Source organism: Leptonychotes weddellii, chromosome 8 (genome assembly GCF_054177405.1).
Source record: "Leptonychotes weddellii isolate Sample4059 chromosome 8, ASM5417740v2, whole genome shotgun sequence".
NCBI lineage: Eukaryota > Metazoa > Chordata > Mammalia > Carnivora > Phocidae > Leptonychotes > Leptonychotes weddellii.
In genome coordinates, this window is record NC_138376.1 from 118040793 (window position 1) to 118066109 (window position 25317).

Here is a 25317-nt window from a genome sequence, read left to right on the forward strand (position 1 = left end):
TATTTCAATACACTTTCATCCAGATTATGTTTTTCCAATATAAGATGGTCTTTTAATTTTCTATTTTTATCATTTTTTTTCAACAAATGTTGAAAAGTAAATCAGGTCTGAATGTAAGTTAGTGCAGTTAAGCGCAGTCTGGTATTGCCTGTGCTCAGAGGATCTGGTCTAAACTAATAAAGCTAAAACTAAGAAAGACTCTTGAAATTTTAACTTATCTACATCTCCTGAAAAGTCTTATGTAATTCTTTCCTATAGTCACACCCACAATATCCCTGTGTGAATTGCAGTGATTGTTCTCCTCTGTTCATATTGACCGTCCTACCTTCTTACTCTCTCCCCTTGGTAAAATTATTCTCATACTTTCCCATGGAGGACAAAAGTCATCACTTTTCTCAGACATCTCCATGAAAAACATTACTGTGATCATTGTACTTCTCGCTATAGCACTGAACATTCTATTACAGTTGAATGTTAGTATTTATGTTTCCCTTGCTTGATTTTAAACAGGCTCTTTCTGTGTGGAAATCATCCTTTTCATACTTAAATACCAATGGAAGAGTAATAAAAATTAAATATAAATTGCATTTTAGATAAATATTTATGAAACGACGTGAATAACTTTTCAAAATTGATATGCCAAATGGAAAAGAGACATGTTAAGAATTTTAATAAATAACTGAGATTTATAAAAATGGGTATTAGGTAAAATTAATTAATTGTACTTGACTAGATTATGGATTTCCAGCATTCCCCACCCCACCCTTCTCATCTTACTGTATAAATCTAATTGTCAAATGTTGGAAGTGGTCTCTTTCTCTATTCTATATAAATTTAGCCCAGAGTGCTGTAGCTGAGATTTTAGAATCTTCCTATGTATGTCAGTAGGAGTTGGAGAAGGAACAAGAAAAGGAGCCTCTTACCCCAAAAGCAGTTTGGAGGTGGCCCAGAGGAAGAAACTTAGTAATTTAGCTGAGGAAATGACGAGAAGGAAATTGTTTTGTGTCTCAGGAACCATGTGGAATTCCAAGATAAGAAAAACAGTTGCTAATTTGAGTATAAAAGCAGGAAACATGATACACTTGTTTCCTTTTATGCAAACACAATATATGAGGGGTTGTGTGAAAATTATTTTTCTCTTGCTGAACCACAAAGGCGTATAGAATCAAAGTGCTTCTTTTGGACATACTGGCTTTTCTTTCTTTCTTTTTTTCTTCTGTTTCTTCTATTTCTTGTGGATATTATGGCTAATAACACAACAAGTTTAGGGAGTCCATGGCCAGAAAACTTTTGGGGTAAGATATTTTCTTTAACTGTTTTTAATTTAGAATTAGGATACAGAAAATATACTGCATAATTTATTAAAACATTGAAAATCTCTGAGACATTTTGTTTACCATAAACTGATTATTTAAGTTTTCATAAGTTTTTTATAATAAGTACATTCATGTATAGTGTCTTTAAAGTGGGTTATGAAGACACTCAAGAAGAATCTGGGCAACAAGTATAGATTTTGGCTGGTGTTACAAAATATAATTAGAAAATAATGAGAATAAAAATGAGAAAAATTCAAGATGGAAGTAATTGTTATTTAGAATATGATAATGTGGATTTTGTTGGAAAATTAAGTTTTATTTGTCTTAAGGTTGTAAATTATATATCTTATTTAATTAAATCAAGAATTGGTATAGAGGTTATTTTAGCTTACATTGTCAATGTTATACTCTTTACTTTTCAAAGTGAATCAAAATAACAAAATCTATACTTCAGGAGTGTGATGACACAGATAAAATAAGGAATCTTATGAAATTAGAGGAAGACAAAAACTATAGTAGAAAAAGTTCGCTGGAAATAACATCACATATAACATTAAAAGGAAACTTATCACAGGGAAAAAAAGAAGCAACATAAAAGCACTTTTTGGCTGAGTTCAGACACAGCTACTAGGTAGTTAGGGTCAATAGCAGGGTAGAGCTGAGGTTGAAATAGCCAGTTCTTCAAGGCTAAAGAAGGGAAGGGCAAGGGAGGAAGGGCTAAGATGTAAAACTGGCAACTATTTTTGGATTCAGGGAAATTTTTAAAATAAAGGGAGCAATTTCAGTTAAATTCAGAAAAAAATTTTTTTAAAGGAGACAATGGAGTTTATGAAAAGATCAATAGTCCTATTTATCAGTCCAGAACAAGTGTTTAGTTCTCTCAGAGAACTATTTCATACTTTCTTTTGTGATTTGTGGGGATACTTTGGAAACTATCAGTGAAAGTGAGCAGCAGTGTTGACCGTCCCTAACATCCTCACCTAGCTGTCTGCCATCATACAAATGTGCATGAAGGGAATTAATGCGTTCTTGTTTTTACCATCGACCCTTTGTGTTTGCTTCAGGCCTGGAAAGGAGGGATATTAGTGAACATCCTAATCTAATTATTAAAAAAAATAAGAAGAAAGTAAATTATGTTTGCATATTGTAAAGAACGGCTTTGGTGATAAGTAATTCCAAGTAGACAACCAACACACAATAAGCCTTAGAATTATGGAAGTCTTCATTATATATATTTGTTACCATACTGCTTGTTGTCCTCATTTATACTGAAAGTGAATATACCAGATACAAACTGAACATAGCTAGAGTGTGTTTACACTAAATTCATCATTACAAAAATTACCGTACAAATTATTCAGAAGTAAAGTAGTTCTTACTGTAAAAATTAATCTGTAAAAGCCAGATCTCTTTTTTAAAGACCATTAGAAGTTAAATTTCAGGTTTACTTAAGTAAAAGAAATTATTAGCCACTGACTAAAACATGGGTAATAATCATAAAATAAATCTGAATTGATAAGAGAATGCTTAATTGAAGTCTATTTACCAATCCTAAAAACATTGATTTTTTTTTAAATATAGAAATTTGTGCTGGAGAAAGAATTCAAACTTATTGCTCCAAAGATAGTTGCTAGTGTTTCTTTGTCTTAGTATGTGAATACAATGGAAAATAGATGGAAATAGTGAAAACCAGGAAGGGGAGTGTTACATTGATAAGCATTAACAAAACCAATACAAATATATTGAACAGATATATTAGGGATGATTTGGGGAAAAAATATGAAAGATTACATTATTTCTTCTGGGGCAAAAAATGTTAAGTGTAAAATGTAAAAATCTGAATGTAAATATACTAAATGTAAAAATTTCCTAAGCTACAAATGTTGACCTTTTAAATTTTTATTTCTTTTTTGTATCTAAATCAATATCTATTGTGATCTCGGATTCCACAAATATATTATTTTGAAAATTTTATAAAGTACAGTGCAATGTGTTGTCTCTTGCACCCAAACTCAATTATCTGCTTGACATTTCAAATTTAGAGAATAAAGATAGAATAGATGAGAAAAGCAAAACTTGTGCGTTGAACCATATGCATTTCTCAAACTTAACACACTTAAGATGTATAAAAAGTTGTTTTCCGGATATGATATTTTTGGTTTACTTTATTGAATGCTGAAAAATAAGATAACGATACCAGGTTATTACCAATAATAATAGCTCGTGTTTTCATGGTGATCACCCACTAAAACTTACTTAATGGTCTGCAAGCATTATAGTAATCAGTGCAAGAAGGAACAAAAAAATTGGTTTGAGACGGACAACACAGCTGAAGACCACCGTGTGTTTCCCACTTTTACTTTCTGTAATGCATTTCCCTTCTCTGTGAAAATTCCCCACCGAAGCAGCAGGAACCAGAACCTGTAAGTTTGCTGCATCCTGCCTTCATGAAACAGTGGACACGTATCTTTAAACTTGGTTATCTTTTCGGTACTTAAGAGTCCTAAAGAAGACATAGTTTTGGTTGAATTTCTTGCCTCACCATGCATTTTTTTCTCTTGGCCAGCACTGAAAAATTAAGAGTTATTGGTTCGGGGTCTTGCATTTATTTATTCACCTCATTTAATCTTTACCAAAACTATGTCTGTCTTCAAGAAGATCACAGTCTTAGAAGAGATTGTATCTCCATACATATGCAAATATATGCCTATATTGTTATGGAGTAACATAAGACAATATATGGGAAAATGGCAACAATTGTTATGAGTTGTTTTTTTTTTTTAAAGATTTTATTTATTTATTTGAGAGAGAGAGAATGAGAGACAGAGAGCATGAGAGGGAGGAGGGTCAGAGGGAGAAGCAGACTCCCTGCCGAGCCGGGAGCCCGATGCGGGACTCGATTCCGGGACTCCAGGATCATGACCTGAGCCGAAGGCAGTCGCCCAACCAACTGAGCCACCCAGGCGCCCCTGTTATGAGTTTTTAAAAAAATAGCCGAAATGGTCCCAAAATCTTTCTTAGAAGAAAAAATGAGGCTTTACCTGTTCCTATAAGTCAGATAAGGTTCAAAGAGAGAGATAATCCTTGGGAGGACATTTTAGTCATTCATTTTCCCTACATTAACTTACTAACCCATTCATCTACAGATCCAGTTTATTAGTTTACACAGAAGCACTGACTGACCATCCACTATGTATTAGTCGGTGGGTTAAGGTGTTAGTGATGCAAGTAAGGCATAGTTGGACAATTTCAGGGAATTCAGAAGAAATGTTACCGGCCAATATACAGAAGCAAAAACACACGAGCCACGTTTGTGGAGGTGAATGACGAGGCAGATTTGTGTAAAGTTTTGAATGTCAGTATAAAAGTTTGACTTGATTTTACAAAATAATTTGCAATTTTGTGACTTCAGATCTCCCTGTTTTCCTCTTCCTTAGGACTTTTCTCTAAGGTTGGAAAGGGCATAGTGTGTTGGGGGGGTTATATACTCTGGAGGGTTTTGGAAGAAGAGGGCCTCTGATTCTTGATCAAGTTCTGGTCTTTGCTGACATCTGCTGATGCATATTTCTCATCTGTTTTTAGGACATTGCCCTTTCCCTCCTTGTCTCCGCTGCTGGTGGCTTTTACCATAAAATCTGGCTCATGTGGTCTATGCAACATTTGTTAATGGAATGGTTTTTCCTTTCTTTATGTCCCCTCTGGTCTACTGCCTTTCATTCAGGTACTTTTCCATCTGTTTCAGTGGTCCAGAACAATACTGAATGCTCTCCCACAATCCTCGAGTTGTAAAAGCCTCGGCTGTTTATCAGGTGCCCTAGACCCGCATGTACCCATGTCTACCCTCCCCACTTCTACTTTGCCCATCAGACACCCGGGGTTTCTCAAAGGGCCCTGTCATCTTCCCCATTTGGATCCCAGAAAGCTAAGAATAGATACCAGCTTCTCTGGGATTCCCTAAATCAATCTAGAACTCATCACAGGCGGAGACAGAGTGATGATCACTTCTCCAAAACCCTTACTAGTCACGTACTTTATAGATTGTCTCCTTGTCTCTCCAAAAGTTCTTTTTGCATTGCTTCTGATAATTGACTTGTTATGTACCGAATGTTTGTGTCATTCCCCTCATCCCCTTCAAATTCGTAAGTTGAAGCTCTGACCCTTAGTGCAATGGATGGTATTTGGAGATGGGGCCTTTGGGAGGTAATTAGGTTTAGATTAGGTCATGAGTTTGGGGGCTACATGATGCGTTTAGTGGCCTGAGAAAAAAAGGAAGAGAGATTGCTCTCTCTCCCAATCTCTGCGAGTGTGTACTGAGGAAAAGTCAAGTGAGGACACAGCAAGAAGAAGCAAGGAAGGAAGCAAGCTAGGAAGTTCTCACCAGCCCCGGATCATGCTGGCACCTTGATCTTGGACTTCCTAGCCCCCAGGACTATGAGAAACAAGTGTCTGTTGTTTAAGATATGCAGGCTATGGTATTTTGTAATGCAGCCCACGTTGACAAGGACATGACCCATAGACTATGGTTCCTTTTTCCCAATACTGTTCTTTATGGTAAAAAGATATATTTTTGAGTCCTTTATACTCTTAACATTTTGAAAGTCCAACAAACAAAACACTCTTATCTCTCTCAAAATATCTAGTGAATTACAGTAAAACAGCTGGTTTTCAAGGTTTTTATCTATTTGTTTTCCTCTATTCTATTTATTTAATAATCCAGTTAGAAATTCTAAGCATCAGTTTTTTCTTTTTCTATGTATGCTTGCTAACAGTACTAATCCTCTCCAAGGTAATCAAAGAAATGAAGGGTTGTGAATTGATTTATTGGGTAGTCAAATGTCAAGGGGGAGAAAAACCTTAGTTAGTAGCTGAAAATTCTATTCTTCGGCCTGTAAAAATATTGGCTCTTAGGAGTCTACCCCCTGCAGATGGGAGGAGGATGTTTCCAGAGAAACTGGGGACGGAGTGAGCTTACGGACTGGACATACACACCCCAATGATGTCCTCTATATTCCCTCCTCCTAAATAGCAAACAAATACTATTATATTTCAACTGTATGCCTTTAATTTGTATTTTTAAAACTCTTGAACATGTATGCATCATTGCATATTAACAGCCTACCAATTATTTCCCTTAACTCAGTTACCTAGAAAGCTTGAAAAACAAGTGTTTATAAGTGCTTGTCTATAAAACTGCTGCATCTGAATTATGTAGAAAAATCTGGAAATGCATCTCTCACTGGGCTCCATGCTCAGAGACAATGATTCAGTAAGTATGAGCCTAGAAGCCTGACCTTAGAACTCCTCCATCTATATTCCTGAGAGAAATTTGCCTATAATAGTCTTTCCTTGTGATTAGCCTTGTCACATTTTGGTATCAATGTTATGCAGGTCTCATAAAACAAGTTATTTTCCTATTATCTGGAAAAAATTTTGCAAGATTTGTATTGTTTTTTCTTTAAATGCTTTAGAAAAGTCACCATTGTAATTATCTATAACATTTTTAATAGGAAAGTTTTAAATGACAGAATCACTGTCTTTAACAATAGTGGACTACTCAAATTTTCTATTGATTCTTCTATTAGTTATGGAAATTTGTGTTTTCTAAAAATGTTCCCACTTAAATTTCCAAATACATTGTCTTAAAGTTGTTCAGGATATTCTCTTATGTGTTTTTCCAATATTTCATTATGAAAATGTTCAAATATACAGAAACATGTAAAGGATTTTTACAGTGAATACCCATATACCTACCACTTAGATTCTATCATTGACATTTCTACAATGCTTCTTTTATTACCCCAATCTATTAGCTTATATTTCAAAGCAGATTGAAGATATCAGTATACTTCCTCTTAATTACTTCAGTATGTATATCATTAATCAGAATTCAATATTTTATGTTTTTTTCTTTTTAAGGTCAAATTACCTTCAATGAAATGTGTAAAATAAATAATAATGAAGTGCACAGATCATAAGTGAACATTTGCTGAATTTGGACAAACATGTACACATGTGAATAACTCAAGTCCCAATCACAGATAGTAAATATTATCACCAACCCCAAAAGTTCCCTAATTTCACATCCCGGTCAATTCCTGTCTACACTATCCCCAGAGGAAACCATTATTTTGATTTTTTTCTAGAACATATTAGCTTTGCCTGTTCTAGAACTTCATATAAATGAAATCATGCAGTATTTACTCATTTGGCTATTAAGAATAAAGCTGTAACAGATATTCTTGTAAGAGTCTCTTGTTGATATGTGTTTTTATTATTCTTGGTAACTTCCTAGAAGTAGAAATGCTGGTCATAGCATTGATGTATGTTTGATTTTATAAGAAATTGTCAAGTCTTTTCCTAAAGTGGTTATGCAATTTACTTTTTCCAACAGTGTACTTTTCCAACAATTTAGTTTTTTCAGTTGTTTCATATCTTTTCCAATAGCTCTTCTTTATTCTCAACCCTTTACGTTTTAGCCTTTCTGGTCAGTATTTAGGTTTATCTTATTGTGGTTTCAGTTTGTATTTCCCTGATGGCTAATGATGATGAGCAGAGGTTGGCAAGGTATGATTTACAGGCTAAATATGATGTAAGGCCTGATTTTATAAATAAAGTTTTATTGGGGCATCTGTTTATGTGTTTATGCTGTTTTGTGCTACAATAGTAGAGCTCAGTAGTTTCAATAATGTATGACCTGAAAAGCCTAAAATATTTGCTACCTGGGTCTTTACAGAAAAAAAAAAATTGTTGATTCTTGACATTGAACATCTTCTCTTGCGCTTACTGGCCTTTGAATATCTATCCTGAAGAAGTGTCTGTTCATTTCTTTGGCCCATTTTATTTTATCTTTTTTCTTTTCTTTCTTTCTTTTTTTTTCTGGTCTTTTTATTACTGACTATGAAAATCCTTTACATATTCTGGTTATGAGTCAGTTGTCAGATATATATATATTTGTAAATGTTTTCTACCTGTCTGTGGCTTGCTTATTTATTTTCTTACATGTCTTTTGCTGAGCAGATCTAAAAAATTTTCCAGTCTAATCTATATACCTAGATATCACCTATCTACTGTGTGCATGTGTTTATTTTAAAGAAAATAGCTTTTTATATTTACATTGATACTATTTCTGATGTTCTTCATTTCTTCCTGAAGATCTAAGTCTTTGATATTATTTCCCTTCAAACTAAAGGTTTCCTTTAATAAAACTTTTAATGTAGAGCTGCTGGGGATGAATTTTTCTCCTACATCTGAAAGATTCTTTATTTCACCATTATTCTTAAATGATAATTTTCAGGATATACAATTCTGGGTCGATTAGTTTTTAATTATTTTGAAATATGATTGTATCTTACTGGAGATTAGTAGTTATTCAAATAATTACTTTTTCTGAATGTAGTATGTCATTATTACATTGTTATTTTTAATTTGGCTGCTTTCAGTTTATCTTTGATCTTCAGCTGTTTGATTATGATGTGCCTATGCATGGTTCTTTATATATTTCCTGTTTGGTATTTCTGAGACTCTTGAATCTAGAAATTAATTTCTTTCACTAATTTTGAAAAATTTCAGTCTTATTTCTTCAAATAGTTTTTAGCTCCATTCTCTGCTCCTGGTACTATAATTACACATATATTAAATATTTTTATATTGTCCCATAATTCCTGGAGGCTCTGTTCCCCCACCAATTATTTTTTCTCTATTTTTCAAATTAGATAATTTCTATTAATTTATCTTTAAGTTTACTGACTCATTTCACTGTCATCTTTTTTTTTTTTAAGGTTTTATTTATTTATTTTGAGAGAGAGAGAGAGCACACAAGCAGGGGGAGTGGCAGGCAGAGGGAGGGGGAGAAACAGCCTTCCCGCTGAGCAGGGAACCTGATGTGGGGCTCTATCCCAGGACTCGGGGATCATGACCCGAGCCAAAGACAGACACCTAACCTACTGAGCCACCCAGGCACCCCCCATTTGGTTCTTTCTTAGAGTTTGTATTTTCTGCTGATATTTCCTACTTTTCCTTTATTATGAACACTTTCCTTCACATCATTGATCATAAATATACAAGTTTAAAATTTTTGTCTGCTAACTCCAACATCTGGTCATCTTAGGCTATTTCTTTGTTCACTACCTTCTCTCCTGAGAATGGGTCACATTTTCTTATTTCCGCATATGTTAAGTACTTTTATATTGTATCATGGACATTTTGAATGCGCCTTTCGGTTCTGCTATATTACCTTGTAAAAGGTAACTTTTTTTTTCCAGTTTGTACTCACGGGCAAATAACTTTGTTGAGAACGCAAACCACAAAAAAACTCTAAAGCCTGTCTCTTAAGGGCAATTCAGGTCTCAGTTTAGTTCATTAATTTATATATTTTCTCTAGCTGTGCCATTTGAAACATGCAGTGTATTCTGGAGTCAGTTGTAGATATGGGAAATGCTTATCAATAAAATTTTGAGATCCTCCTCTTGGCATTCTCTTTTCTAAGATATCTTTCCCATATTTAAGCAGTTCTGGTTGCCACAATCTGTCCTCTGTTTCTTCAGACTGGAGATACTGTAGGTTTTCTTTTCTTTCCTCTTCTTTTCTTTTTTGCCTCTCTTTACAGATTATTGTCACATGAGATTCTTTTCTGGAATTTTTTCTTTTGAGTTAGCAGTTTTGGTAGGTCTTTGATGGCTTCAGACAGATTTTTAAAAAATATTTTTAATATTTATCTTTTAATTATTCTCAGTGTTTTCCTATAGGCTAATTCATCATATACAAAAAAAATGTATGCTACCTTCTTCCTTTTACTTTGTATTCTAGTAATCGTGTTGACTAATTATTTTCAAAATATGGCTTATGCGCTATGCCCGTAGTCAAAACTACTTGTAAATATTCCAGGCTTTTGTTTACTTGACCCACAGCCATGTATAAAAGACAACTCAAATCTCATTTCTTTCATCAAGTTTTTCTAACCATTCTAGAGGCAAATTATGTTATCTTTCATTTTTAGTGACACTTTTATAGCCCATGACACTTATGCATCTTATTTATAAATTTATAAGAGTATAAATTAATGAGTCTAGTTTCTATTAATCTTGAAGGAAAAGGAAAATCAAGAGTGCCAGTTAGGCCTCAGAGGCGGGACAAGATGAAATTTTAAATAGGGTGACCAGGGTAGGCCTAAATAAGAACGTGACATATGAGTGAATACTTGAAGTTAGCCATGGAGATAGCTGGGGAATTTCAGGAATAGATTACAACCACTGCAAAGACTTAGGTCAGGAGCATATCCAGTGTGTTTAAGGAACGGTGTGGATGGAGCTAAGACAGAGGAAGAGTGAAAATGAGCACAAATAATTGGGAACAGGTCAAAATGGAACTTTAATAACATTTTTAGGAGTTTGCTTTTGCTCTGGGAGAAATAGAGGGTTTAGAACAGAAGAGTGATGTGATTTGACTTACATTTTCAAAGTTCAGTCTGGCTACTGTATTGAGAATAGAGTGTTGTTGGGGGCTTGGGGCAATGATAAAAGCAGGGAGACCAGATAGAAGGCCTGAATATTTCAGCTCAGAGGTGGTGGTCACTTGAACTAGGGAGATAACAGAGTAGATAAGAGGAGTTGAATTCGGCAAGTACTGTAGGAGAAAACCAAATGGGATTTACTGGCAGATAAGCTACACATAGAAAATTCTTACTCTTTGTTTACTTTATTATAATTAATCGAGTTTTCTGTTATATTATTCTCTTTAAAATATTATTGTCAAATTGTTATTCTTTTTAAAAATATTTTTGTCAAATTCTTCTTATTGCATGAACCATCCTCCTATGTACTCTAGGGTACCAAGAACAGGATAGCTTGCTTTGGTATTAGAAGAGCTTCTGATTCTTATAATCTCAAAGGGTTTTATGAATTATCAGTGTTCCATTCTATTGACACTGATAAAACCACTTTTCAGATTTGGAACAGTTCAACAAAAGGCCACTAGATGGTGACCTCTACTAAATTTTAATACTATGAACAGACTTTGAAGCATTGATTAGATGTTCTGAAAGCCAGATTCAATATTAGAATCTTGGAATTGAAAGACACTATAGTGGCCGTTATTATTAGGTCAGGAAGGGTCAAATGACTTGAGTAAGTTATACAACTATTAGTAGAAAGAGTTATTATTCATTGAGGATTTATGTACCAGCCCCTTGTTATTTTTGTAGACATATGTTACAAATCAAGATAAGGATACCCAATTTACACGCCTTACCTTATTGATGTTAGAATTTCTTCCTTTTGCTTTCAAAGGGAGATCTGCATTTTTAAACATAATTGTTTTGTCTCATAAGTTGCTTTATATTGTAATTATATGAAGTAAAATTATGGCTCACTTTTCCTCCCCTAAGATTGTTGATAAATAAGAAGGCAAACTGTGCTTTAAAAAGAAATTTCTGTGCCATTGTATTTTTCGGGTACATTTTTTTTTATAGTACATTGAAAAAAAAAGTCTTCCAAAATTTATTATCAAAAATTTGCCAGAATGGAATTATAAATATGAAAATTTAAAGCTGTATGACCAATAGATTCTGTTTTCATTATATATTTTCTGGGTTCTAGTTTGATTCAGAAAAATCATTAACTACGGTTAAATAAAAAAAAAAACCTTATGGAAGACCATTCTGAAACAGGTTATACTAAAATTATGGCTCGAATAGATAAAGGTATTAAGAAGACACTTACCTTGATGAAAACTGAGAAATGTATAGAATTGTCCAATCGTTATATTGTACACCTGAAACTAATATAACATTATATGTTAATTAAACTTGAATAAGAAATTTAAAAAAAACATGACTTAGCATTTCTTTCTAATTGTTTTTCTGCATTTCTACTCTTGTTTTTGCAGTTTTGATTTAAGAGAGCATAACAAGATAAGCTTTTTACCAATAGTTCAGCAAGTCTTAGAGACTCATGTCATTATTAACATTTGTAACTATTAAAAAATTCTGCACATAGAGCAATGGCATAAGAATTAGTATGATAATTTCTCAACAGATATTTGACTGACTTCATGGCTTAGGAAGCCATTTTCATGGTACATGCACTCAACTGAACAATGAAAATTAAGCAAATCCATATCAAAAGCAGTATGGGTTTTTTAATGTCATTTTTATAACTTCTGTAAGCTCCATCTTATCTTACTTTACATGCATTCAAAATGTAACTTGTTTATTATTAATGTGTATATATTATTCTCATGATTGTCATGTATATTTAAAATTTATTATTTAATCTTTTTCAGATATCTCTATAACCCTATATAGTCTAATTATAATAGTAATATGGTATTTTGAGTCATTATTACCTATTCTCCCTACCATTTCCCCCAAATTCAGATTGCTCTACCATGTTAAATATTATATTTAGTATTATAATATCATAAATATTATAGATAATATAACTACCATGTTAAATATTATATTTAATATTATATCATAAATATTATAATACAATATAGAAATATTATGAAGCCATAAAGAGTAATAATTTAAAATAGATTTATTGTCAAATTGCTCTCCTAGAAATATTGTTCTAGTTCTAGTGTCACCAAAATAATCTTTTTACCCACAAAACTAAAATTTTTCATGTAAGAAGATTCTGATGGTTGAACATATTCTTTAACCACTGGTCTACTGGAGTTTAGATGCTACCCTTGTTTCTTACGTCAGAATAATGTATTTTGGAAATCAAACAGACATCTGGCACATAAATCTATTTCTTACTCCACGTATTTTGGTTGGTTTTGCTAATTTTCTCAATTTAATAGACGACATTTTTTCCCTTGATTCTGTTTTAAAATGTTCTAACTTTTTTTCTTGAAACTGAACCTTATGCTATTTTTCAATAAAGATAAACTATTGGGAACATTTTATTTGTCAGGAGAGACAGCGATAGAGAGGCTCAAAGGGGGCAAACACTGAGACCATGCATAGGAACCCTTGTAACCCTTAAATGCTTTTTTATTGGATAACTGAATCTATTTTCTCTTTTAAGATTCTAGTTTTATTTCCATTTAGTTGAAATGAAGTGAATATATCTCTTTAATATCATGTTATATCTGCTTATATCCTGAGATATTTAGAAGCCTCAATCAGACTATAGTGTTTACATCGTTTTATACATAAAAGTAGGGGCATATACTTTGCAAATGAGTATTTGTCTTCTCATTTTATATCATACATGAGTAAAAGCAATAGCCCCCTGGCCAGTGCTAGTTGTCAGTATTCAATTATTAAAATAAACCAAGTGTTAGTTCGACCACATGAACCTTAGACAGTTCCAGTATCAATAAAATGAGGATTCTGAGCCAAGGCATTTTTAAGAGTTAGTTTTTGCTGAAACTTTTCATCTGTAATTCTGTATCTGAAGTTGTTAATATTTAAAATTCTCTGGTAGAGGCTGTTGGTCCAGGAGAATATATGTATAGAATGCATAATACTGCTTTAGCACAATTTCCCCAAGTATTTCTGTTCTTAACATGCTACCAAGTCTGGTATTGAGTTGGGGCGCCTGGGTGGCTCAGCCAGTTAAACATCTGACTTCTGGCTCAGGTCATGATGTCCAGATCCTGGGATTGAACCCTGTGTTGGGTCCCCACTCAGCAGGGAGTCTGCTTGTCCCTCTGTCCCTCCCCCTTGCTCATGTTCTCTCTTTCTCACACAAATAAGTAAATAAAATCTTTTTTTTAAAAATCTGGTATAAATTGATACAATTTTGATGCATTTTAAATTCTTTACTTTCATTTTAGATTAATTTTTCTGACAACAAACTTCAGAAATAATTTCCCTTATGGAGTTGCTTGGGAATTAAGCGATATAATACATGAAAAATAGTGCCTGTGACCTATAAATTAAATTAATTAAATTAGAAACATACTATAGTGTTTTACAAAATAATGAAATAAAAATAGGGTTGCATTTTTTTAATAAATTATATTCCTCCAAACATCAAAATTTTTCAAAAGCTTTAATGAAAACTTTCTGGGGTGGAATAATAGAACTTCAAATTTAGAAGGAGCTTATAGTTTACCTACTAAGTCTCTACCTAATGCATTATTTTCCTATTCAAAAGTACAACATCTAGATGAACAAGAGTATATCTTTCATTCATTAGCATTTCTGAGTGATTTTGTTCAGATTCTTTGATTAAAGTGTTTCTCATCATAATTAACTAATGGTTTCTCTGAGGTATAAAACTATAAATAAACTTTTCCAGGAATGACTGGTCACTTAATAACATATAATAATGAATTATTCAAATTATATGCAATACATCTCACAAAAACAAAGATTGCCAAAAACTCACTGAAATAAGATAAAAGTAGTTCTTTTTTTAAAGATTTTATTTATTTATTTGACACAGAGAGAGAGAGAGAAAGAGCACAAGCAGGGGAAGCGGGAAAGGGAGAAGCAGGCACCCCTCCAAGCAGGGAGCCCGCTGAGCAGGGAGCCCGATGCGGGGCTTGATCCCAGGACCCTGAGATCATGACCTGAGCCGAAGGCAGACGCTTAACCAACTGAGCTACCCAAGCGCCCCAAAATTAGTTTTTTTTTTTTAAACCAAAGTACCAAATTTAGTAAACTGCCTGGACTCATTTGAAAAGAAGACACAGGACTTAGTTCTATGAAGTATTTGAGTAGTTCATGATTTTTATTTATTTTCTAAACCAATTAAAACATTTTTCAGTGAAGTACAGAATTTATGTAGCCATTACAAGTGACCAAAACTTAAAGGAAATCTAGTGTTAATGATTATGATACAAATAAAAATTTGAGCAAATCTATTCTCTCATAAACTTACATAAAATAGTAAAGGCATGCAAATATCATGAAGTGAGCAGATACTTAACCTCTCCTAAAACATTATGATTTAATCTGATCATCAAATTACTGCTAGAGTATAACATTATAATTGAGATCTTAGGAGCAAAAGCCTCTAAACCTCAGTTTACACCCCACTTTCCCCCACCCCATGTCTAATTTCTAGTGTATTAGAAGGTATAATACTTTAGAATAATTTTTAGATTCTTTTGACTTTGGGTATCTCATGACCAAGTTTTTTCCTTCCTATTCTTACCATCACTTCCCAGACTAAGCCATTTACTACTGCTGCATATCTGAATCATGGCAGGCATGTCCAGACTTGTTTCACTATCCAACCTGCTCTGGGCCTGGGTCTATCCCATTTATTGCTGCTAGCTCTATATTCTGTCCTTCCTATTAGGTCACTTTGTTCAAGCCTGTTTCTTGCTCGTCTTGCCCACGGTTGAAAGACTGAACTCTCTGGAGAGGCACTCATGAGTTTCCATCATCTGACCTCAATCTGCTCTTGGCATAGTGAACAACAGTCCAGCTTAAAGGACATTTAAAGGACATTTTTTCTTATCTTATAGATAAGTCTATATAAGTCTATATAAGACTATAGAGAAGTCTTATAGAATGTAGAATGTAAACTCCACCAGAGCTAAGACTTGCCTATCAACTTAGCATTACTTGGTATTTAGTGGATGCTTTATATGTTAAACAAATGGATAGGTAAATGTCTCTGGGGCATGTAGCCAGTAGTCACTTGGACCTAAAATTCTCTTCTTTGATTCAGTGTTGTGTAATTTTTTGTCTCCTCAAAACTCCCAAATTAGTCCTTCTTTGTTTCCTTTTTTACTTCTGCCACCTGTTAAACTGTGATTTTCCTGGAAGTCTATTCTCAACTCACTTCTATAAATGCACACTTACTTTTTAGTCAAAGTGTTTTCCATGGATGGCTGCAAGTTTCTTGTAGCACGGAGAGTCCCAATTCTGCTTCTCTTTAAGCTCTGTATTTATGTAACCCCATTTCCAAATGAGTATCTCAGGGGCACTCAAGTTCAGCATCTTCCTAATGCCAACTTCCCCTTGTTCCATAATCTTACATTTGGATGAATGATACTAATATCCACCCTTGCCTGCACATGCCAGAATCCCAGGAGTCATTCTAGATTCCTCATTTCCTCAGTGTAGCAAGGTATGATGTTTTCATTGGTGGACTTCTATTTTTAGAGGATGAAGGTAGGGAGGAATTATGTGTCCTTTGTTTTTAAATTTTTTTGTCTTGAAGGATCCCTTCACTCTTCCCTCTTCTCTTCTTCATTGTGTGGTTTCCAAAGAGCACCTCTCCGTTTCTTTCTTTTCTCTTTTTAACAGCTTTATTGAGCTATAATTCACATCTCATATAATTCACCCACTTAAAGGGTACGATTAAATGGTTTTGTTATAGTCACAGAGTTATGTGACCATCACACCATCTAATTTGAGAACACTCTGTCCTTCAAAAAGAAACCCGTGGACACTAGCAACCCCTCCCATTCCCTTCCACCCCACCCCCAGCACCAATCAATCACTAATCTGCTTACTATTGCCATAGATTTCCCTGTTCTGGACATTTCCTGTAAATGGAATCCTACAAGATGTGATCTTCTGACTGCATACTTTATCCTCTTCCTCCTCAGGGAAGGATTACTTTCCAAGCCTGCCTCTTCACATTCTTGCCTATATGTGTAAGTCCCTTTACCATAGTCATTGCCCTCAGGGAACAGAGAACCTTTTCAGTATTTTCACACTTTTTCTGGAATTGTCTTTCCTCTCAGTAAAGACTTGAGGTAGAAGCAAGGGGGAGAATGTACTGGTATCTGTTTTATCAGTTTACTTTTTAGGTAACTTGAAATTTGGATGTTCTTTGTCTTCTAATTATGCTGAAGGCAGGTTTTGTATAGTTTTATTTGTGCATCTTGTTTTCAGAAGAAATGTTGGGAAATGCTGATTTGCATGGCTGCCATTGCTTTGGCAACCCAAAATTCCAACAACTTCCTATTTAGGTTCCAAATATTTGGAGCACTGATAGTTACAAGTTAATTTTGAATGTTACTATGTAACAAATAAGTGTGATTTTAGTTTCTGACTGTTTATTTGCTTTCTTCAGATAAAGACTAACTCTCAAATCTGTCTCAAGAGGTTGCATTTTAAGGCTAAGTCCATATTATTTTTATGAGACACATTTTAGAAAAACAATACTTGGTCTAGCAGAGCTGTTCTAAATCATCTTGTAATTTAGAAGTCATCTTCCTATTGTAAGGAATTTATTGTTTAGATTTGATATAATCAACTGTTTTAGAGGATTTTGATATAAGCATTTGTGAAGGTAATTGTGAAAGTAGAGCTAAACACACATGGTCTTGACATAGGAGATAAATGTGACAATATAAGGTGGAAGAACACTAAATATATCCTAAAATTAAGGAGCAATGATTATTCTTATGTATTTATTAGCATTGGTTGGTTTTGCTATTTCTCTATTATAGATTTTCTATATATTATCCTAGATTACAAAAACAAACTGAAAAAAAAACCTTGGTACTCATAAAACCTAACTTTTTCATTTAAAAACTAATGAGTCCGAACAAATTTCTTAAAAATCACACAATATGTTAGGGATAAAGCTGAGTTGAGAACGCAGAATCGGTTAGCTTTTTCTGTTTAACAATCTACTCCAAAATATAGTAGCTTAAAAATATCATTTATTTAGCTCACAATTCTGAGGGTCAGGAGTTTGGGCTGGGATCAGCTTAATAGATTTTCTGCTGGTCTTCCCTCATGGGTCACAGTCAGTTGTTAGTTTAACTAACATCTGAATTATCTAGGATGACCCCATTCATGGGTCTGGAGATAGCAGGCTCTTGGCCTGGGCAATAGGGGTAACTGGTCCAATGTGTCTCTCATCACCAGTAGGCTGGGCTTGTAGATGCTGGCAGTTACAGGGCTTCCAAGAGCAGCAGGGGTAGAAGCTGAGAAACCTCTTGAAGCTTAGGCTTCATTTTGCACAGCCTCATTTCCATCCCATCCTATTGGTCAAAGCAAGGTGTGAAGCCAGCGCAGCTTCTGAGGGGTGGGAAAGAGACTCTACCTCTCGAAGGGAGGAACTTCAAAGTACTTGTAGCCCTTCTCTTGTTTTCACACTCTCACAACCCCACTTAGCTAATTTCCAATCCATGGCCCTCTCAGTACAGAATCCCTAGACAAGCAATTTGATAAGACAGCTTACCTCTTTACTTAACAGTAACTAATTTTTGTTTATGAAACTTAAGAGTCTTTATCCAAAAAGCGGTACTTGAAATGAATCTTTAAGAATAGGTTTTTCAGACAGAAATTTAAAACTTATGTAGATAGAAAGAAAAAGAGGTGGAAAAGCACAGAACTTTGGAGAAAAAGGCAGGATTTGGGATAGTGAGAAGATCAACATGACTCGTGGGTTAGATCATGGAGTGGAAGGTGGAGAAATGTGGTGGGTGATGAGGCTGGAGGGGTCTTCTAATATCCAGAGTGTCTCTACATTCAGAGCAGGGGCTCTGCTAATCAGCTTTACTCAAAAATATGTTTTCAGTTCACAAGAAGCAATAAGGTAGAATTTCCATTTTGGGAAAACAATCCCCTGCTCCTGGAACAGGAAATCCTGCACAAATACAAGTTCTGTGAATTGCAGGATACTGATGTATAGCAGAGATTCTATGGATTCAGGGGATAAAAATTTCATTAGCACAGTGAAGGCATGATAGCAGCATGAACTGGAACTGGTGGGAAAGAGCACAGTAATCTGCATAGGTCATGTCATCAATGAGTCAGAAATACAGGTTACAGTACTGGAGCTCAGGAAAACAGAACATAAATCAGTCAGCCCACCAGATGGTTCTAGCTCAGCACTTCTTGTCTCAGAAGGAGCACAGGAAGTGAGACATCATGACACCAGCAGGTGGGAGACATCACTGGGGTCAATGAAAGCAGACAGAGGAAAAAGCAAAGTCAATTTGACTACAAAATCCTTTATCAATTTCTGGCACATTATTACCACTGTAACTCAAAAGGAAATAATCTTTGGACTATATTTGCAACCTTATAAAAATTTATGAACCAAAGAATGGCCTTTAAAGAAAAGAAGACTATTTTTATCATTTATTTCTTTAAGGTGAGAAAATAGCATAAGCAACGGGGATGCTATAGCTAAACATGCTATTTTATATCCTTTTGCTTTAATAAATGGAAGCATATCAGCTGATATTCATATGCATCTAGCACTGTCTTTTATTTCCCTAATTCAAAATCTGTTTCAATTGATCACATATTCCATAGTTACTATTTGTATTCTGCCCTGTGTTTTTCATTGAACACCTATTTACAAATTAAATTACCTATTTGATTTTTGTTTGTTTGTTTGTTTCAGAGGATGTCATAACATCCTTCACAGTGTCCATTGCAATTGTGCTCATAATTGCAGGATTTATTTGGGCTCTGTTTGTTTGTTTGTCTCGAAGAAGAGCCAGCGCCCCCATCTCACAATGGAGTTCGAACCGGCGATCAAGGTCTTCTTACAACCATGGCCTCAACAGAACTGGATTTTACCGCCACAGTGGCTGTGAACGGCGAAGCAACCTCAGCCTGGCCAGTCTCACCTTCCAGCGACAAGCTTCCCTGGAACAAGCAAATTCCTTTCCAAGAAAATCAAGCTTCAGAGCTTCCACTTTCCATCCCTTTCTGCAAAGTCCCCCACTTCCGGTGGAAACTGACAGTCAGCTGGTGACTCTGCCCACTCCCAGTACGGTTCCCGCCATCAGCACTTCGCACAGTCTGGGCCGTCCTGATTTCCACTGGTCCAGTCACAGCCTTCGAGTGGGCTTTTCCACACCACCTCCACCTGCCTATGAGTCCATTATAAAGGCATTCCCAGATTCCTGAGGAGGGTGCTTTGGTTTTTAATTTGTTTCTTCCTTTACTTGTCTTTTACTGACACAAAATTACAAATAGGCTAAACAGAATTTTGAGGTCATGGGCCAAACAGCTAATGAGTTTCCAAGCTGAGTTACGCTCAGTCAGTTGGACATTACAATGTAAAACATATTTTCTTTGAATACATGCTTTCCTTCCTTGTGACTCACAAAATAGTAATATTTCCCAAATAGTTATCTATTTATGTATTTTGTACTCAACGTGAAGGTTGTTAAAGACGGTGATTCTTATCTAAGACTCAGCTGTGATACAGCACATATATATATTTTAGACTAAAATTAAAACTTCAGATACTTGTGGTTTACTATCCTCATTCACTGTCCGATGTGACTATAAAGGGAAAAAAAATCACTATGTCACTTTTTAAAAATAAACCTGTCCTAAGGAATTTTAATTTTACTTTCTTCAGAATGACGTGAATCAACTTACAAACCTGGATTTTTAATGGATTATATGAGCACAAAAATGACAGAACAGAGATTTTAAAGTTCCTTGATGGCACTCATTTATGAGAGATGTGGGAACCAAGCAAAGAAAGGGAATCTCTGTGGGTATTATAGAACACTTCAATTTTGACACTTATTTTTGTGCCTTTCCCAAGAATAGTTATCTACATTAGGCAAAATCCATGGGTTTACTGAGATGATTTAACTTTTCTTCACTGTTGCAGTTATGTTGTTAGAAAAACAACAACAGCAAATCCAATTCATTGACCTAAAAACAAACTTTAACACTGAGCTTACATTTTTCCTAAGGGATAAATTATATTTCTTAGATCTAAATCTAGCAATTGGGAAAGCACTTTATCTAGAGACTTTCTGCTGGAACTTCCAGACAAACAAATAAGGGTCAGCACTGTCATGAAATACATGTTATAACCATGAAGAATTCTCCTTCCTCGATCGACTCATCAGGCATCATCCCTTGTGTGCTTTCTTACGAATTTCAACCTCAGATTCTATGAAGAGTCTTTGTACAATGATTAAACCATGCCATATGGTCCTTGGTGCAGACAGTTACTTAAGGAGTCTGCTTCCACAGAGGGCCACCCTCATAAAGAAAGGTACATTCCCAAATATGGGTACCGGAGGGCTTCAGTGGCCAAATGCCTGTGACTGCCCCTTTTCATTTAAGGACACGCATTCACTGGAGTATTATTCAAAAGGCCTGTGGTTCATATCTGATATAGTGACTATTTAGCTTATGTTGCTGTTCATTTGCTTCTCTGAACATTGAGATTTCTAGTGAAGAAAAATGTACTCTCATTTTAGTTTCTGCAGTGCGGTGCTCACAGATAATAGCGTCTGAATATGGTTCAGAATGTATCTGTATGGTTCATATTATCAGAATGTAATAATTTCTACATAGTAAGAGATTGTGTATAGCATTTTCTTTAATATTTTTATTTAGCATATATTTTCCATTGTTCCTCAAGGACAATTTTTCTTAATGATGTCTACAGATTGATGCTCTCTAATGTAATATACCAGAAAACAAAAAAAAAAAAAAAAGAAGAAGAGGAAGGAAGGGAGGAAGAAGGGAAAAGAGGAGGAAGAAAGAAAGAAAGAAAAAAAAAAGTTCACAAGATAACCAATTTGTTGTAAGTTGGTTTTTAACAAATTTAGCAATTGTTATATAGCCACGTAAGATTTCAGGAGGACATTAACTTAGTAACAAGGCTATCTTTTTGCTTGTATGTCATCCTTAATATTTAACATGATAAGTAAGCAAAGTGTATGGTTTTTATCTAGAATTTATATTGGGAATAAAAATTGCTTTATATCTCTCAAATTAGGAAAAAGGGAGCAAAAATCTTCTGGTGAATTTAATGATCTGGCAGAATTGTTGCCACCCCTCTCCCCAAGTTATGAAACAATCAAACTGAATATCTTATAAATATTGTGCAACATATAAAATGTGAAATTAAGATAAAAACTAGGAACTTTTAAAGTTCTGTTTAATTTGAAATGTTTAGTTGATTATGAAATAAAATTAAGCTGATGTCAATTTTGATTCACAGTTTATTTATTGAGTGACCTATGAATATCTCATATTTACTTTGGTATTTTAGCCCAATCTAGATCATTCTTTACCTACTCTTGAGACACAAACTTTATTTTATATAAAAATATGTAACTAAAAACAAGTAACACCATAAATAAATGGAACAAGATGTTTCAATTATTAATGCAGATAGGAAATGAGTACTTTTTTGTTCAAAATATTAATTTAGATTATATATTTTCAAATATACAATTCAGTATTATCAACTATAGTCATCATGCTGTACACTACATCCCAGAACTTATTTATTTTATAACTGGAAGTTTGTACCTTTTGACCACGATCCATTTCACCCTACCCCCACCTCTGGCAACCACCAATGTGCTCTCTGTATCCATGAGTTTAAATAAACATTTTAAAAACAGACAATATTAAAACAAGAGGAATTTAAAATGTTTAACAAATCTATGAAACAGAAAAGGAATGCTTTTTAAGAGCCAAAGGGATGAAATGAATTACAAAGAAAAATATTAATAGCTTTGATTATCTGAAAAATTCTGAAATTATATCCATTAAAAGATAAACTTATCCAAAGTTTGAAAGCAAGAAGAAGGAGGAGGAGGAAGAAGGGGAGAAGAAGAAGGAGAAGAAGAGGAGGAGGAGGATAGACTTACCATAAATATAGCAAAAAAATGGCCAATATCTTTAAATTATGATTAGCTCATACAAATGGATGTGGAAAACATTCAGTTCTAAATCAATAAAGGAGTAAAGGACCAAAAGAAATTATGCATCAAGAAAATTTAGTTGATTAACAAGTATATGGTGAAATAGTCAATTTTACTACTAAGAAATTGCATTTGTATATTTAAACAATATTCTAGCCTTTTTGTCTACCATCTTAGCTGATCATTTATAAAAGGATGGATCTCCTCACTATTGACAAATATTCTAAGAGAGAAGCAGTCTCACACATTTCTGGTGGCAAGGTAGATTGGGAATACCCTTTTAAAAGATAGTCAGGTAAAATGTATCTAAAGCCTTGCACTGGACAGATCATGAAGTCTCCTAGTGTCTGCTAGGTACACAGTTTCCTTTGAGAAAGATGGCAGTGGGCTTGTAGGGAGACCAGTCTTGTTATACTGGACATGTGTGACTGAACCAGAACATCTATTGGTATATGGTGAGTAACTGAACAAATTAGATCTTTTCTGCTTTGGGCTGAGAAGGTTGGGATAAAGTGAGAGCATGGGAGGATTGCTAGCATCAACACCTCAAAAGGGAAGGAGACACCAGAATAGCAAAAACCTGGGGCAAAAACACAGCAGCATCCTTTAATAAACTCCTGTTATTTAAGGTTACTTATATATTTTTATGATTCCAAAACTTGAAAGACATTAACCCCTAAACCAGTTCAAGGAGAAATAGATCCTTAGCATGTCTTTACTGGGATAATTCTGCCCTGGCCCAGACAGGTGGATTACTACTCTGGGCCATATGTCTCATAAGACTCCACACTTTGGATTACTTTTCTTGAAATTTTCTAAGTCACAACTCAGTGTGTAGGACTGGCCACTACTGGCAATGTTATTCTGGATAAGATGCCCTGAGCCTAGATCAGAACCCATGTGGATCTTGGTCCCTGTTTCTTCTTTTTGGGAGTGTTCTTTGATCCTCTGTCCTATTGTGGGGTTGACAAGACGTCCCAGGAGCTCCCCAGCTCTCTCTCTCTCTCTCTCTCCACACACACACACACACACACACACACACACACACACACACACACACAAAAGAAACATGCCTCATGCTCCCCATCTTTTATTTATGGGGCTTCCTGGGTCCTTATGGTTGGGTCCCAGTTCCAGGCGGCAGCCTGGCAACCAGATCACTTCTGCTGAATGGGGCATGTTGCTTTTGTAGAATCACAAATTGGATAACCTGAATGGTACTAACATGCTAACTTGGGGTAACTCACTCAGAATGAAGAATTTTTATGTGCATTTGACTGGATAATAAACAACTATTTAAGCGTTATTTCTCAACACATTTAAAATATTTATGGGAAGATCACCATACCTCACATGTGCCCATGAATTTTGTAAAACATTTCATTTTTTATATTTTTCTAATTGGATTTATTAAGTGATTCATGAATGGGGCAGCATTCCATCTAGCAAGTAGAGGGGAGCTCCTGCCAACATTTTAAATCAATTTTTTTTAAATAGGATAGGGTCCCACAAAAAATATTAACCAGAGCCTCATATACCCTAGGTGTGCCTCTGAGATAATGTAGGGAGACATAAGACATTTGCCTAATCTGATTTGGAAAGTAAACAGTCCAAGCTTTCAGGTGATAAATTGTTACCACTTCTGATTCTTATGATTCAGACATTATAGTTAATAAAGAGCTTGGAGTCTTGTAACTTTAGAGTGATTCCAAGGGGTGAAGCCATGCAGGAAAAACAGATCTCTGATCTCTCTTACAGTCTAGGTAAAATAGAAACCAGCCATTTAAGTACACTAGCATACATGGTGGCCCTTGGAAGGTATGTTGTAGAAAAAATAGATCCTAGCTCCAAAGTAATTGAGCAGGAGGAGATAGAACTCCAGGGCTTGTCTGCATCACTGCAGCCAGAAGTCCCTGCTGCTTGTAGCCTTCGGTTTGGGACTACTGAAAACTAGCTGCGGAAACAGATATGTTTACAAATTGTGGGATTTCCAGAATGCCAGAGACTCTATGATTAAAGAGGGTCTTTACTGATAAAAAGTCAGGCTTATAGGTATGCCCTGGCTTAGCTAAAGGCAGGCAGCAAGAAGGGTAAAACTTAAATTGTGTTATTGGTTACAATTAGGATAGGAGGAACTAGGGCTGGCAGCTAGTAAGTAACAGAAGCCAAACGGCCAAATGGTCATGGAAATCCCAGAGTAAAGGTGTTCAGGGTACATGTTTGTTCAAAAATAAAGAGCAAATTGAGAGACAATATTGACAAAATACACGACAATGAGTTACTGATCTTTACATAAAGCACTCATATGATCAATGGGAAAAATCTTTACAAGAGAAAAATTAGAAAATTCACTGGTGAAAATGAAAATAAAAAGTTGTGAATAGAAAACAAAACTCCAGGGACTCCTGGGTGGCTCAGTCGGTTA

The 25317-nt window shown here is 34.9% G+C and overlaps 1 protein-coding gene and 1 long non-coding RNA gene across 3 annotated transcripts; both read left to right on the forward strand.

Annotated features, from left to right (window-relative positions):
- The first annotated feature begins 1091 nt into the window (after window positions 1–1091).
- MYCT1 (MYC target 1) lies at window positions 1092–22167 on the forward strand. Of its 2 annotated transcripts, none has more exons than XM_081829172.1 (2): window positions 1092–1295; window positions 19652–22167. In XM_081829172.1, the coding sequence occupies exons 1-2, from the start codon at window positions 1244–1246 to the stop codon at window positions 20107–20109; spliced, it is 510 nt and encodes a 169-aa protein (XP_081685298.1). In that variant the 5' UTR covers window positions 1092–1243; the 3' UTR covers window positions 20110–22167. The 2 variants fall into 2 exon arrangements, with proteins under 2 accessions (XP_081685298.1, XP_006735881.1); XM_006735818.3 differs by having other exon boundaries at window positions 1094–1295; window positions 19598–22167.
- Window positions 4293–19264, forward strand: LOC145723145 (uncharacterized). The gene is made up of 2 exons (XR_014148005.1): window positions 4293–6582; window positions 17306–19264. It is a non-coding gene; the product is annotated as an uncharacterized LOC145723145 (long non-coding RNA).
- Window positions 22168–25317: the final 3150 nt, after the last annotated feature.